This window comes from Uloborus diversus, chromosome 4 (genome assembly GCF_026930045.1).
Source record: "Uloborus diversus isolate 005 chromosome 4, Udiv.v.3.1, whole genome shotgun sequence".
Classification (NCBI taxonomy): domain Eukaryota; kingdom Metazoa; phylum Arthropoda; class Arachnida; order Araneae; family Uloboridae; genus Uloborus; species Uloborus diversus.
In genome coordinates, this window is record NC_072734.1 from 40,721,609 (window position 1) to 40,739,063 (window position 17,455).

Consider the following 17,455-nt stretch of genomic DNA (forward strand, 5'->3'; position numbering starts at 1 on the left):
ACGTAATAAACCAATTAAACAATCCAAAACATCCCTCTTAAAATTATTTTTATCCTCCACATCCAGTATTTTATAACTTATGAATCGTAAGGTAGTAAAGCTATCTGAAACACGATAAAACTTATACTCACATGCAGATATGAGAATGGAACTCCACTGACTGGGTTGGAAAAAATATACTAAATGGGCAAAGTTGATTGCCATAAGAGCAAGGCACAGAAACACAGATATTATTTCTTGTATTCTTTTCCCTGCAATAAAAATATAAACTTCAATTGATTTGAGTCAAGTACAAACATACATTTAATCTCTCACACCTCGTGAGCTGCAATAAATAGTGTAACCCAAAAATCATTACATGAAACAATGCAACTTGATGAAACAATTTTCTCTCTCTTTTACTCCAATAAATAATTATTTGCACTGCTATTTTTCAACCAAAATCTGTTATTTGTAGTGAACTTGTATTGATAATAATTTATACAATTTATTCCAAGCGGCTGGTGCACCAAAAACGTGGCGGATCAAGAGAAGTGTTGGGGGGCTTGGGAGGCGGCGCAAAAGAAGCCTTTTTTTTTGTTGGGAAAATTGAGCTATATTATTGTCTTTTAACATGGCTGATTAAATGATCTACTAGAAATGTGGAATATAGCAACAAAAATCGGGATTGATGGCCATCGATGGCCCCTTTCAATTAAAAATTACATTCTTATGAAACAACATGAGAGAAGTTCATTTATTTGGAATTTTTAGTTTTTATTTTTCTTTACTAATAAAATAAAGCTGAAAGTCTAGATCTCTGTCTGGATGACTGTTACGCGCCTAGACCGTTCGACCAATTTTCATGAAATATGGCACAGAATCAGTTCGTGGCATAGGTGTGAGCACCTCGAAGCGATTTTTCGAAAATTCGATTCTGTTCTTCTATTCCATTTTTAAGAATATTTTACCGAGCAAATTATCATAACATGGATGAGTAAATTACCAAATTATCACAACGTGAAACCGTAATATGGGCGAGAAAATTAACATAGTCAATCGGCGAGAAATTCATATTCTATTATTTGCAAATATACAGGCGAACCAAATGACCTTTTAATTTTCTACTAAGGGCAAAGCCGTGCGGGTACCGCAAGCGAGGAATAAATCAATCCACTTTTTCAATCGGTTATTTATTTTAAACTCCAAAAAGTGAGGGAGCAAGGCCCCTTAACTTTTGAAAGTGACGAACACTTGACCATCTCCCCCGTACGAGCCGCCTATGCCAGCCCAAAATTATGTAATGTTAAATGTTGAAAAGTAGACAGAGCTCTAAAAAAAATACACAGATAAATGAACAAAAAACAAATTGTAAATGCATATTAGAAAATAAGATTTGATTGCAACAGGAATGAGTTTTATGTGAATGGAATGTAGTGAATAATCCGCCTTTTTGTTCGGAGCTGAATTATCAGTTTTTATTATCTCACATGTTTGTAATGCGTCAGGAATTTCTCTCAGACACTGTTATCTGAATGGAGCGCATTCTTTTAAGATATTTATAGCTAAGTTCCCTTGACAAGAATTTATTAAGAGATAAGCCGCCTTTTACATTACCTACAAAGAAAAGGAAGATACGCAAGGAAAGGCAGCGTGCATGTGTGTTCCTTTGTGTACATTGTGAACAATGGGCGGAAGTGTCAAACATTAATACTTCTAATTGGGGGCAGAGATTTTTATCAATTAATATGAATAAATGTTTCTCAAAGAGTTAGGATGAAAATGTAAGCAATTTAGCCTCCCCTTTTCCAGGAAATATAAAAAAACTGACTTCTTCCCATTGCAGGGGTCGGAGTGAAGATATCAAAAATTTTAGGACACAATTTTTATAAAATTTTAGGACAACAAATATCAAGTTTTGTTTCAAATTAAATGTAATTTATAAGCTTGAATTTCGTAGTGGATGATAAAACGTTTCAATTTCAATCTTGAAAACTACAATGGAATGCATTCAATCTTTTATTCTTTAATAAAGTGGCATATTATGAAGTAGAAATTTATACCAGTAAGATAAATGTACAAAGATAAAGTAATGTAAACGTAAGATAAATGTATAACCAATTTGTTTTCAGTAGAAGACAAAGAACACGGGACTTAAAATACAGCTTGATTTTTCAAGTTACATGTCAACCTCTTATGCCTTGCCGCATCAGCATGAAACAATACCTGTGAAAATCCTTGATAATCAATATTGGAAAGATAATCTACAAACAACAAAATGTTTTAAATTCATTTCTTTCTGCGCTACACTATGTGCTGATCTCGCATACATTTCTGTCTGCTTTTTCCAACCACAAGGAGGATAATTTCGTTTAATGTGGCATTTTAATAAAACAAATTACTATTTACGTTTTTTTAAAACAAAAAGTTAGTGACCAAATTAAAAATTTTTTTGTGCAAGATACAATCCAACTTCACTGAGCAGAAACACAATGCAAACTGACTCTGTGCATTGGAAGAACAAGCTAATGCTCAGACCACAATACAAGAGAAGCACTATAAAAATAAATATTACTTTCCACCTGGGGACAACCGTATAAATTTTGCTTTAAATATGTTTTTTGAACTAAATGTTTATAGTCAACTCTCGATTATTTGAAGTGCCGAGGGACCGGCTAAAATGTTCGAGTTATTAGTAGTTCGAGTTATGGGAAGTTTCCACAACAGTCTCAAGAGTTTGGGACCCAATGAATATTCAAGATTAAGGAATATTCGAGTTATCGAGATCTGACTGTATTTGGATTTGAACTAACACGCTGTATTTGTTTTATTTCAATAAGCTGTGATACAGTTCACCCCCCCCCCTACACAGAACTGCAAACCTCTATAACTCTTTTTCTGAAACATTTGCTGCACAGCTGTTTTTATTTTCTTTATTGTTTTATTTTTACATCCTTTTCTGCAGAAGAAGAATGACTGCAGAGAAGTATCAATAAAACAAGCAGCTTTATATTGAGCATATATTTTGGTTAACTGCATCCCCCCTCCTCATTTCCATAAAAAAGCAATAGCAGTATAGATTTATCTCTTTCTTTTTTAGAGAAACTGTCTTAAAATATAGGCATATCATAATGAAAAGTTTCATTTTTAGGTTGAATTTTATTTTTCGGCGCAAGTAGGAAATGAAATAATGAAAATTTTAGGACAGAACTCAAAATATTGACATAACTCCCAAGCGGAATGCTACCCATTTTATTTTTCCTGGAATAGAGCCCTAAACTTCACTTAACTGAACAAAAAAACGTCAAATTATCAGGAAATATACCAAAGAAAAGAATCATTCGTTGTGGCTGACACGCGCGCGTCGGTAAGTGAAAAAATTTGAGTGGTTCGTTGAGCTTTTTACCTCTCCGCTTAAAAAAAAAAAAAAAAAAAATAATAATAACAATAATTGCAATTTATTATATATTTTTAACCGTAATTTTGTGATTTCTTTTCATAATTTCCTGCGATTTTTTTCAAAGATTTATTTTTTTGCGTATGCAATGATTACAGTATTTTCTTGAATTAAAATATTATTGTAAGCAAATCATGATAAAAATCTTGTTATCAATTTCTGTAATAATTCTTGTCCAGCAAAGTGTTTTTCTAACCCCCCCCCCCCTCCCCCAGAAAACACACGCACAAGTACGAGACATTTTCTAAAAAATGTTTACCGGTTCGCGGGTCAAAAAATTACGGTAAGAAACTCAAACATCCTACAATCCTGAACTTTGCACCTTTGCAGCGTAAACACAAAAAAGCATTTCACTGACACCTATAAAAACTTTTAAAACGCATCACGAATAAGAATAAAACAAGAACTCATGCGATACATAATAAAGGTCAACTTCACAAGTGAGCATCTTCCGTCAAAGGGAGCGTCGCGCTCAGTTTCTAAATATGGCTTCTCACGCTTTTAGTTAGCCACGCCCTACATGCCGCCTTTCGTATAGGGCGTGGCTGTCCGCATCGTAAGCAGGAAAGGAATTATTAAAATCTCAGGAGGGACGAGTGAAGACGCTGAGAAATGTGTCAATGGGAAGATTAGGCTGAATAGGAAGTTACTAGGCTAATCGTTCCAAAATATCTGCATAAATAAAAGTGATTTGGGCGCATATGGAATACACTGAATATACTCAAATTGGAAATTTTCATGGAAAATGTGAAAAGAGATGTTTTAGATTCAAATGCTTTTCTTCTTATTTTTTAATTCAAACAATTCTGAAATGGATTACATAAATACTTATTTCATTATAATTACAACTACATATCCTCGTTATGCCTACACCTCCAAAACCCCCTGTATGCAGTAAATCCGTGGTGCCTCCAAAAGCTACAGCGCAGACTTACAAGAAAAAGAACACCCAAAAGAGAAAAGGAGCCTTTAACCTCCCCCCCCCCAAAAAAAAAAATCGAAAAAAAAAAAAAGATTGTGGCGCTGTGCAATGACCCCTCTTTCTTAGGCACCTTGGTAACCTTTATTTTTCACTTTTCTTTGCTTTGGGAGCAATTTTTTACTGACGGTCGATCCTGCACAGGGACTGAAAATATACAAAATCTGAATAAATGAAGACAACATTCGAACACCGCACTATAAAATACGTCATCTTTAATATATAAAAATCTTCTGTGCGAACGTTTGTCACAATAAGAAACTTTGTCACAATAAACGGCTGGACCGATTTTGATCAAATTTTTTGCGTGTAATTAAGGGTTGGCAAGCATGGTTTTGAAGCGCGATGGATCGAATCGGAAACGTTTTTGTTAATTAATTAATTAATTTAAACATTGGATGGTTATATCTCCCAAATTATTAACATTTATTTTAACCTATTGTTGAGCGAGAATTGAAATAAATATTTAATCCGTTGCCAAACGACAATAAGAAAGCCAGCTCTGCTTTTTGTAATGAAATTTCCTACTGTGATATGTCAATTGAGAATAGATAAAACGGAGAGAGAGAAAAGCCTTCACACACATTTCTTGAAAGCAACGATTTTAGGTCCTGTGATATATTCATAAGTAAAGTACTGGAAGGTTCACGTAAAACGTGTGTTCTGTCGTCGTAGTTGTACCATGTGACCGGATTGGTGCTTCAGGTTTTCCTAACCAAATGATCAGAAAGTACCGTACCCAGCAACATTTGTTTCTTGGCTCAAATCCATCTGAGTTTTGGTACCAATGTAAAGAATAGTTTAAGGATTATCAAACTAGTACATTATTAAAGGAAAAGATGATGGAATTTAAAGACGAAACAAGTTTTATTTTCGTCCAGATAAATTACAACATGGTAGTTCTGTACACAAAAGATCAGTGCAGTGGAAGATCTTTATCTTTGCTGGAAGGAACAAATTAGGCAAGAAATGAAGTTTTAAAAGTTTTCGTTCAAAAGATCGGACCGCTAATCGGTCGGAGTTAGCTTCGCTCACGGATCGGCTGGACTGCAGTTACGTGGTAGCTTGGCGACTTTGGCTATAAACAATAGAGTTGCGTGATCATTTGTTTACATTTTAAAACTACTGTTAATGTAATTTATTGTTTTTTTTCCGCGAAATATTTCAAACTTATAAGAAATGTTTTTCGTTTTTAAAGAGTGTTTAGTCAGAGTTGAAGAATTTGTGCATTTTACATCCGGAGGCAGAGGGGAGGGATGAGTGATTTTTGCTTATTCAGAGAACTGCTTTTACCTTTATCATTTTTTTAAACGATATCCTTTCGATTGTTTTATTCTTTTTCATATGGGGGATGTTGCAGCGAGATTTTTCGTTTGTTCTAGATGGATAGTTAGTTTTTTACATTTAATATCTGAGGACGCTTTTTATCCTTTGAGTATGGCTGAAGGAACAAATCATCAAGTATGGGAGAAAGAATATAGTTAATAAAACAACTGCTCAGTGGGCATTAGATAAATCAAGTTGTAATAAATATACGCATTCTGACATTAAGCAGAGCTTAAAACATTTTCTTTTTACTTATTTTTTTCAACAAAACGGTTCAAACACTTGAGAGTTTATTGAAATTTTTTAACTTTTCAATTTACAAAGTTTGAACAGAACAACGTCTGTCGGGTCCTCTAATTAGAAATATAATGCTGTCCGAAAATTCATTCAAATTAATGCATAGATTAAGATTACTATTCAACGTTGAAATTAGCATAGCGAAATTGAACATATTATCCGTATTTTTTTATTATACAGAATAGAAATGACACATTTATTGCCATTATTCAAATAAAAAACAAAAGTATTTTCATGCGCTTACTTGAATTGAAATGCAAATGTAATCAATATCGCAAAAGAATAAATATATTAATAAATTTGGAACAATGTAAACAGACACAAAACTCGAACTTTTGAATGGTTACTGACAACCACTTGCTCTACTTTGAGAATTCAGTAACTGCCTACGTGTCACGTGTATTCAGAACCTACGTGTTCAACAAATTATTCTTCAAAAAAAAAAAAAAAAAAAAAAAAACGGAACATATTCCCAGCGTATTGTAGGACGTTCTGACAGTTGATAATAACAAAGCAACAAGAACGTACTACGACGTGACATCTTTTGGTCTCAAAAATTGAAAAAGTAACATAGAAACTGAGATTAATTATTGAGAATCATTGAAAAATATCGACAATCGTATGTCAAAAGAATACAAAAGCAAAAGGAACAAACTGTTACCACATAAGCCCGATTTCGGGAACTGGGTTGCGGAAAGAAGAGTGCTTGAACCAATTGTGAAAATTGATGTATGAAATCTATTAGACTTTTATTATAGTTGACAAATGAAAGGTATTCTCAGGACTCGCGAATGCTCAACTCATTCTCAAAATGGAACAATTGAAAGCAGATTAATCATTTACCAGGCAACCCTACACAGTGGCATAAAAGAAAAGATACGCGGCTTTCGAAGCAGCTGCCGACAATATAGAATTATTATTATTATTTTAAGCATAACCATATAAACTTACCACAGAAATAATAAACATTCCAAAACAAAAATTTAAAACTAGAAAATCGCCCCTCAAGGTATGACGGGTGAAAACTGCTTCTAAATTTGAACGAAGCAATTGCCTGTTTGATGATATTTTGATAGTTGTAATTTTAGCCCCAACTCCAGTGGATGAACCCTAAACTCCCGGAGATGGCGTTCATAGTTGACCGCTTTTTTCGCTCCTTCATTTTTCTTAAATGAGTCTTAAGAGTAAACAGTTAAGTTAATGGATCCAGCTCAGCCTTGTCAAAATAAAGCATTTCCCTGAATTTCTAACATTACCAAATTATCATGCCGTGGTGCGAGTTTCACTGTTGATGACGTCAGAAACGTTACTTGATCAGTGAATTGAATCTCATTTTTGTGAAAAAACATAACGTTAAATTGGTCAAAAGTTTACAGATAACTGCACACACATATTTCGGGGTTTCAAGGAACCCCTTTTTCAAAGGAAAACAGTGAGCTTTTGAATAAAAAGACATCCAATAAAAGGATCAAATGTCGACCCTGAGAACGACATTCATTGAAAAGGTAGGCAGGGGTGCCCCGAACTTAAAATTTTTTGGAGGGCGGAGATTCATATTTTGTCGAATAATGGTGATTTTGCCGAATGAAACTCAAATTTTTGACGAAAGGAACTCCAAATTTAGCGAATAATGATCATTTTGGCGAATAGAACTAAAAATTTTGCCGAATGAAGAAAGTTTTGGAGGTCATGGTGACCTCTCGTAACCTCCCATCTGGGTGCCCCTTAAGGTAGAACAGAAAGAGTAGAAAAACTAAGGAAGAGAAAAAAATGTGAAGTTATTTCCTTCATTTTAACGACTTGACTAAGGTCATTATGGTAAAATTTATTTTTCTTAAGTAGCAACATTATATGAGGCAGGGAGAAGCAAAGGGAGGTAAGTGGCACAGTTAAAAATTTGGAGATAAAACCAGTACACATGGTAGGTGAACCTCTCCTTTGCCTTGGGGCAAGAGATGGTACTAGTAGCCCCGGTAGTTGCTGCTATACAGCATGATTTTAAAAACAATTTCAATGAAAGCCTACCTAGAATGTTATCTTTAAACGCGTTTTACTCAAAACTTGAAAATGTCCGCTTACATCCCTTTGCTTCTCACTGCCTCTCATATGTAAATGTATCTATGACATTTACCAAATGCATTCTAACTATGCTGAAATTAATGGCCGGTCACGTTTTCAATAATGGTTACGCATAGTAATAACCATCACAATATTAAAACATTACCATCCAAATGTTTTCATTTCATTCGTACACCAGTAATTGTTTAAATGGCGACACGAAATTTAGGAATAAATTTATGTTAAGAAAGTGCATGAACGAGTATGCCGTGACTCCGAAGAAGTTTTTACATTGATACAGGAAAGATCGAAAGTGAACACCACCTGCCAGGGCTGGTAAATATCGGCTTTGGAAAAGAATAATCCAACGACTAATCGATGCGGAATAAGGACTGAAGAAGCGATATATATAAAACTGCAAAACTTATTTTTCCGGGAAGAAAATGCAGGAGAATCGATTGCTTATGCAATCATATGATTAATGCACAAAAAAGCATTTTAATCACAGCGATAAGATTTCGGCAAAAATTACTTATAAATAGCGCACCCGTTGTGAAACGCAAAGCAATTGTTTCTATAAACTCCACTCTTTCGTAGTTCAACGTATGGATTGGTTTATACGTGAATCCTATTTTTCTTTTTTTTTTGCACTAATTTGTTCGTCTCTACTTCTAATTGCTTCCTTAACCAGTTCAGTTTATTATTTTTCTTTTGGTATTATTAAAAAACTTTTCAAAGGTTTTGACGTAGTTACAGTAGAATGTCAAAAACCTAAACGCACACCCATGAGGTTTTGATAAATTCAAAAGAATATAAAGCTCTCTCAGCTCAGCTGAAGCGCTCAATGATTTTTAAGAATGAATTCAAGTCAGTTTTCCATCACACAAGTTAGTTCAACTTTCTTTGTGTAAAGTCTGTATTTTTCAGAAGTTCAAACAATTTTCAGTTTAATTACTGTATAAGTTTTTCAGAGCGCAGTACAATAAATATTTTTCATCTTTATTTTCAGTAAACAATGAGAGCTAATTTTTGGTAAATTTTTATTTAATAAAAAAGGTTTGTTTCATGTTGTGTACATACATATTGTATAACCACTTCATTTGACACCAAATAGCATACTGTTTTCCAAAATAGTATTTCCTTATTTATTTTTGAAAATCCGGATAGTTCGAAAACCCGAACTACCTATGGCACCAATTGGTTCGGATTTTTAACGCTCCACTGTATTCATCTTTACTGAAATATACGGTACTACACTCGTTTTGATGATGTTTGGCGACACTTTCTTTCTAAATTGGCGAAAAACAGAGAAATATAGTTTACATCGCCGGTATATTTGCTTCTCATGTTTTTAATTAATTTCAATGGAACTGCTGTTATCCTCATATATATATAATAGCCAATGATCAAGTAACGCAAGTATTTCAACAATGAAACTCGCGCCACGGCATAATAACTTGATAATGTGTTTCGATGATGTTTAACATGCAGGGAAAGGCTTTATTATGACAAGGCTGAATTCGATCAGGTAACTTGCCTGTTTTACTGGTAAGACTGTGTCATTTCAGGGGAATAAAGAAACGAAAAAAGCGGTCAACTATGAACGCTATCTACAGGAGTTTAGGGTTCATTAACTAGAGTTAGGGTTAAATTTCAACCATTAAAATATCACCAAACAGGCAATTACTTCGTTAAAATGAAGAAGAAGAGATGCAATTTTCACCCGTCATACCTTAACGGGCGACTTTCGAGTTTATTAATAGTTTGTGATACAGAAATTCCGTCACAACGAACTTCAAAGGACCGTTGAAATTTTGCTCGTTATTACGGGAATATCGTTGTAGCGGAATTCAAGCAATGTAATGGCAATTAACACGGGACTGAACACTTACTTCGTTGAAACAGATATTTCATTGTGTTGGTATCCGCTGTCAGGAAGTCTTACTATTTAACTGGCTGATTAGTTTAATGCAACTTTTAAAGAAAAGTTTCATTAAACTTTTCATTGCTTGCAAATAACAAGATTGTTATTTACAAGCATGTACAAGAAAACAATAACAGTACAGCATTGTTAAGTACATTGTTAATTACAGCATGTATAAGAAAAATAAAACACAAGCAAATGTCGGGATACTGAACTCCGTTTGAATACAAATTAAAAACAGTAAAATGACAAGTATAAAAATTTTAAAAACCCCCGACTGAGTCACAAATGTAGAATCAAGAGGAAAAATTGGAAATCTTTTTAAAAGCCTTATACTATTAAAATCAATTACAAGTATTCTATTTGTTAACAAATAGAAACTAACTGGCAGCAGATAAAAATTTTAAATCATTGCTTTTAATTTCCTTATCGGCCAACAACATAGAGTAAAGAAATATAATAATGTAATTTCTTTAATAATGTAATTTCTATTTGTACTTTTGTAATTTTGTAAATAATGTAATTTCTTTACTCTATGGCCAACAATGAATTCAGTTACTAATCGCTGAATAAAAGCTTAGGCGTATTTGAAATCTGTTCTAAAAAGCGTTATACTAATTCAAATTCTATATGTAATTTCTAATTGTATTTTTGCAATTTTGTAAATAATGTAATTTCTTTACTCTATGGCCAACAATGAATTCAGTTACTAATCGCTGAATGAAGGCTTAAGCGTATTTGAAAACTGCTCTAAAAAGCGTTATAATTCAAATTTTATATTAACGTGGAAGTTCCAAACACATTTTATCAGACGCAGAAAAAAACTCTTTATTTTGGTATTAAGTTTTAAAATTTTAGAGGTTTTTAATAAATATCTTCTTTGACTAGGGTCATCTGAAGACGCAAACTTGGTAAGAATACACTCGATCATCTCCTTTCGAACAAAAAAAACTTTTTCAAAATCGGTCTATCCGTTTAGGCGTTAAAGTGCCACAGACAGATACACACACACAGACACGTCAAACTTATAACCTCCTTCCTTTGTGTGTCGGGGGTAAAAACCGATACAAATTTTGTCGAAAAAACCTTAACCAATAAATATTATACTGAAGAACTGACATTCAGTTGAAAACAACAAAGCAGCACATTGCAACCGGAACTTTTAAAACTTCCTATAGTTTGTGTTATAATGAGCTTAAGTTGGTAAGAGTATTTTTAATCCAATTAGAGGGGGTTCAGCTTAAAACGGAAGATGCATTTCACAAGTCATTATTAATTCAGCTTTCAATTGTGTTAGCGAAACGGAGAATCAAACAGAAAATCAAATACGATTTACGTTATTACTTGAAACGGAAATGAGGAAATAATGCTCCGATGAATTGCTATTTAAAAAATGTTATTTTCCATCGCTCAAATAAAAGATGATTTAAATATGATGCAGTTAAAACACGGGGAAAACATGCGATGAACATGGATTCTTTTAAAAATAATACTAGTGATAACCTCACGGCTTTGTCCGTAGCAGAAAATTAAAACGTCATTTTGTTCGCCTGTATATTTACAAATAATGGATGATGAATTTCTCGCCAATATGCTGTGTTAATTTGCTCGCCCATGTTATGGTAATTTACTCGTCCATGTGATAATAATTTGCTCGGTAAAATGTTCTTAAAATTGGAATAAAAAATTATAAAAACAAAATCGAATTTTCGAAAAATCGCTTCGAGGTGCACACCCCCATGCTACAAACTAACTTTGTGCCAAATTTCATGAAAATCAGCTGAACGGTCTAGGCGCTATGCGCGTCACAGAGATCCAGACATCCTGACAGAGAGACTTTCAGCTTTATTATTAGTAAAGAAGATCATTATCCATGCAAATATATTAAAAATATGTATAATACTAATAAGAAACAAAAAACAAACGCAGTGAATTACTTTTCATTCCATTACAAAAAATATATGCGAAGGTCAGAGATTCCTAAACTTTGCGTCACGGTACCCTGAGGAGCAGTTAAACCTTCAATGAGGTTGAGGTGCCTCAAAATTTCGCAATAACCAACAAATAATGTAAGAGTGGAGACTTTCAAGGCCGGTGTCAGTAATGTTAAAAGATTCTGGGCTGTTCTGCCGTGGTCTGAGTGTAGAAACTCCAAATGTTTCGACCGCATCTGCGGCGATCATCTTCAGTGGCAGCGTGGACGAAGCTTTCAGGAAAGCGACTTCTTAGCAACTGATGCAAGTATCGAAGTGTTGTCAGTATCTTTGAAGGAAGAGCTAGTGCCATCTTGGTTCTGATCCACACCGTCCATGCTGTCACTGAAGATGACCGCCGCAGATGCGGTCGAAACGTTTGGAATTTCTACACTCAGATCACTGCACAACAGCGCGGGATCTTTTAATATTATTAACCGACAAATAATTAGAGACTTAATAGTCATGAAATTGTTGCAACATTTTGTGGCTAGCCTTTTCATTTAAAAAAGGGTTGTGCAATGCACGGGCACAAGTTTTATTAATTTTTGCCTGTTAGTTATGATAGCTCATACTTTTACTTAACGAAGGGCACCTCAGGAAAATCTTACTTCCGAAAAGGCGCCCGAAGACTCAAAAAGATTTGGGGATCACCGGCTTTGACAATAATCATATTATTTGGCGAAACTCGAAACAGACTTAGGGACGAAATAAATGTGTACTTTTTCTGAAAATTCAATTCACTTGTTCCAAAACTTCAGGCAAGTAATATTTTAAGTTACATAATAACCAGCATTCTACGGTAATCCTAAGAACCTCACCTCAAACTCACGGTGAGATGATTGAGGTCATTTGAGTTGGGTGAAAGTAGGCATATGTCCAGGATTTTAAAGAAATGGGTGAAGAAGGTTTTCCACCCTGGATTATAAACGTCAAAGAAATGAATCATGTGACGAAGAACACCAGATAATTTATTTAGATTAGACAGCGACAGTTTTATTATTTAGCCAGAAATTTAAAAAAATAAATTATATCCACTATGCAACTTGTACAGTGTAAAAAAAAAAAAAAGCATCGAGTCGTTCGATAATAACTTGCGATAAATTTCACATTTTGAAATGACAAAAAAATGCACCCTTCCATGTCAGTTTGTTGTGGCAATATTCTTCTGTAATTTAAAATGTCAAATTGTTTCAACACCGCATTTAAAAAAAAAAAAAAAAAAAAAAAAATCGCGGATGAATGCACTAAATTCCTCAATCGTAACACGAAATGAGATTAAGAGAAAGCGTTAAAGGCAAGAAACTTAAAAAAGGGATAACACGAAACTATAAATTAACTGAAATTAAAACCATACAATTACTTCTCTCTTGCTTTAACTAATTTTTTCTAATATGTTTAGTTAAAACCTTAATATCCAGGTACGGACAGGGGCGAAAAGGGAGGAAAAAAATTATACGCTCAATAGGAAGCAGAATTATTTCATGTCTATGTCTATAATAATCTATTTGGGAATGAAAGTGGGTTTTGCAACAAGTCTACGATGCTCCTTTCCGCATAAACATCGGATCAAATGGCGTAACTCTGACTAGGGTAAGGTGGGGCATTTGTGACTGAAAAATCCATTGTTGATCTTTGATTATTTTTACCTGGAAAACTATTTACAGCAAAGTATTAAAATAACTGTCAGGTGATGTACTATATATTTATGTACATAATATGCTGTTTGTGGATGCACTTTTGAATTATGGTTTAAAATGTGTTAATTTTTTAAAAAGGATCTAAAAAGTCACATTTGCCCCGGGACTGGGGCATTAATGATTTTTTGAGGGGCATTTGTGATGACTGCCAATTATAGGTACTTATTTTAGTGCTTTATCGTACAGGGTAATTGTGATGAAAAATTGACATTCTGAACTGCAAGTAGCTACATTCTTAGTTTTAATATGACAATAGGTTCTTGAGAAATTAAATTTTATTATGATCCACAAATTAGAACATTTTTCAAAATTAAAAATGATACGTGAAAAAAGATGTTATAACCTACAATTTATAAAGGAAACAGTGCAAAAATGTCATTTTTGAATTTGTTAAGTTTTTTGTACATTAAAGAAATCATTGCATATGTTTTTGAGTCCAACGTGAATGGTCCAATTCCTATAATATTTAGTGGACCAGCAAATATAAATGGCTTATTAATTTCTGAGATATCATCTCTTCTTGGCCATTGGAAAGTTTGGTTTTCAGCCTTGTGAAGAAACTTAACAGCTCCAGTGAACTCCAGTTCCAGTTTTATTCTCTGACAAAACTCTCCCAATATAATAACACTTTTCAAAATATACAGCATAATATTTCTCCAACTCGACAGGACACTGAACTTTATTCAATTGTTGTTTGAGTCCATCGAAAGTTCATTCTTTTAAATCACCTAGTAAATTAAGTTGAGTTTCATGAGTTTTGCCATCATCTTTATCAACAGAACTATTTTCATTTTGACTCTTTATCTCAGGATAAGTTTCAAGTTTCACTATTTCTTCATATTCTTCTAGTTCATCAATAATAAAGTCACTCACAGATATATCACCATCACTGTCCTTGTTCAACTCTCTGTTAAGTTCTTCTTCCAAATCTCCATCTACTTCGTCACTGTTTTAGTACTTATTATGCACTATATTTAGAGTCTTATGAATTTAATAAATAAAAGATAATACTTTATAATAACAGCAATACATTTGAAACTTACAAACCAAAGATCTAAGTGATGTTTAAAAACGTGCTTCAAAGAACACCAACTGGTAGCCATATTGGAATCATTTTTGCCCCACACTTGTCATCACTATTGCCCCACCCCTATTTTTAAAGGGGCATAAGTGATTCCACTTAAAATAGCTGTTATAAGTGTTATAAAATTTATATTATTATAAATTTATAATGTAAAACTTCATTTAAAATAGCGCAGTACAAAAATTACATTTTTAGAACAAAAATTAAAAATTTAGTGAAAACCTTTGTAGATTATCAACAAACCAGAAATCCATGTTCAAAAGTAATGTAATAGGAAAACTCCATTCATTAAAAAGTATAATGTAAATGCATCTCAAATACTTTTGAGTGTTATATCAGACATTTTAAGGTATAAGACTGAGGTAATTTCATACAGTAAATAATAATATCACAGGAGTAATAAACCCTGGTCACATTTACCCCAAATCACAATTGCCCCACCTTACCCTACATGGCTGCGTGCGATCCAAATAGCGGCTGCCCAGAAGTGAGAGACGTTTGCTTCTCAGAGAAATAGAACAATAAGTGAAACTAGTACCATTGTTAGCCCTCATTGAAGATTTAAAATTAAATACGCAGTATACTTCAAATTTCTTCAAAGTTTTAGATTTGTTTTTTATTGTATCAACGAAGATTCGAATACTCAACGTTAACTTAAATTTTCTGATAAACACAAACATACACAGAGTCTTTTGATAAAGAGATTGACTCAGTTACATATTTTTTACCATATAGCTACGGAATCAGAGTCGTGGAATCGGACTGATTTGGGGGAATAGTGCAGTAAAAATAGGGGTCGGACCCAAACATCCAAAAAAAAAAAAAAGCTAAACCTGGTGCAAATTGTTTATTACCCTCCCAAAAAGAACAGGTAAAAAGTCCCATCCCATTGTGCGTCGGGTTTCGGAATGGGGGGGGGGCATCTAAAAATTGCTGTTTTGAGCATTTTTTCGGAATTTTTAGAGTAAAATTCAAGAGGGAATATTATGTCATACTAAATTTAAAAGCATGAAAATAAAGGCGTTTACCCCCAAGAGGAATGACACAACCCACCTAGAGCCCCCCCTATCCCCGTAAAACGAAGCAGTACCCCCGTTCCCCCCTCCATACATTTCAAGTGGAAATATTATTTTATGCAAAGTTAAAGTTAGTAATCAAGTGTGTCCATCCTCCAAGTGCGATGGTGCCCCTCCTCCCAAAGCTACAGCATCCCCTCCAAAAAAAGATAATACGCTAATCTCCCCCCGAAAAAAAATAATACGCTAATGCCCCTCCCCCCCTTTCCATTTCAAGTAGAAGTATTATTTCATGTAAATTTAAAATGTATTAAATCAGTACTGTCCATCCCACAAGAACAGTAGCTCACCTCCAAAACGAAATAATATACCTAAAGATTATCCCCCCCCCCCCTCTGATGGCACATTTGATTAAATGGTCAGAAAAATTATGCTGAACTGTTTTTTTTTTCCTTTTATTATATTGCTTTTTAGCAGTACTTAAAAGCAATATTTTTAGTTTGCGTTATAACATGCATGCCTCAAATACGTCATCAGATTGAGATAAAAGCTTCATCAGAAATGGAGTTTTCAAAGCTTGTAACAAAAAGTTTTCGTTATCAAGATCTCTTTTGGTATCTAGATCTTCGGCAAAATCGTTATTGTTGCAGCTATGTCTAACACAGTTTGCGCATATAGTTGAGCACTTCAGTCTACTTTCAGACTTATCAACCATTCATTTTTCCAATAATCCCTCATAGCAAACACAAGATATGAGGCGAAGAAAGTCTTCTAGAGCGGAAGGCTTGGCTGTTGTAATAGGACGCATATATTTCCTATGGTGCTTTCTCCTTCTTTGTACCCATCAAAAATGGCACTAGCTTTCCCATACTTACAAGTGACATATACACTGCATTGCTGGCATATTTCCTTTAGGCTTGCAGATCATTACCAAAAAAAAGAAAAAGAAAAAAACATGATCGAAAAGGTATCTTCCATTTATAACATATATGACACCAACTGTTTATTTTGTGATGGTGACGTGAATGGATATTTTGCTTCAGATAATAACACTTAACCATACAGGTTTTCTTTACTTCTGAAACCAGATTCATCGAATTCTGATGGAGGATCAGCGCACAACTCGTAATAGAAGTTTTTAGCAATTTGTTGTTCTACCTTTTTTACTGTTCATACTATTCGGTGTAAAAGATAGTTTGGGCTTACACATGTCTACAGATAGTAGCTACACTCGTAACAGAAGCTAGAGACATAACTGCATACCTCTTTTATAAAGAAACGCAACTTAATTTTTTTGCCTTCCATATCCTTTTATGTTACTACTACAACGTTAAAGGCCACATTACAAACTCACCTTATTATCAGCGGCGCGACCAGTATCGGCGAGCAACACCACTACCAACTTGAGTCAATACCCGTAGAGAGGGAAGAGCAGTATTTAGCATTCTACTGTTGTATTGCTCATTGCTATTATCAAGACTTCTTCCATTGTTGAATCATCACAGGTTCTGGACCACCTAAATTTGTCACTGCGTAGGATCGTTGGGTAGCTGATGTGACATATTTATCAATTCTTTTAAAAATTGCATAATGTACTCGAAAGTTTCACATAGTTTTACAAGTATATGTTCGCATGTTTAGCATAATTCACATAATCGGCTG

General features: G+C 34.0%; 1 protein-coding gene across 1 annotated transcript in view; it reads right to left on the reverse strand.

Moving 5' to 3' along the window:
* Positions 1-17,455, reverse strand: part of LOC129220267 (plasmanylethanolamine desaturase-like) — a 76,631-nt gene that overhangs the window by 13,244 nt on the left and 45,932 nt on the right. Inside the window, exon 2 of the mRNA XM_054854650.1 lies at positions 132-251. Coding sequence (XP_054710625.1) covers positions 132-251 — 120 coding nt within the window. The remainder of the gene's footprint in view (positions 1-131; positions 252-17,455) is intronic.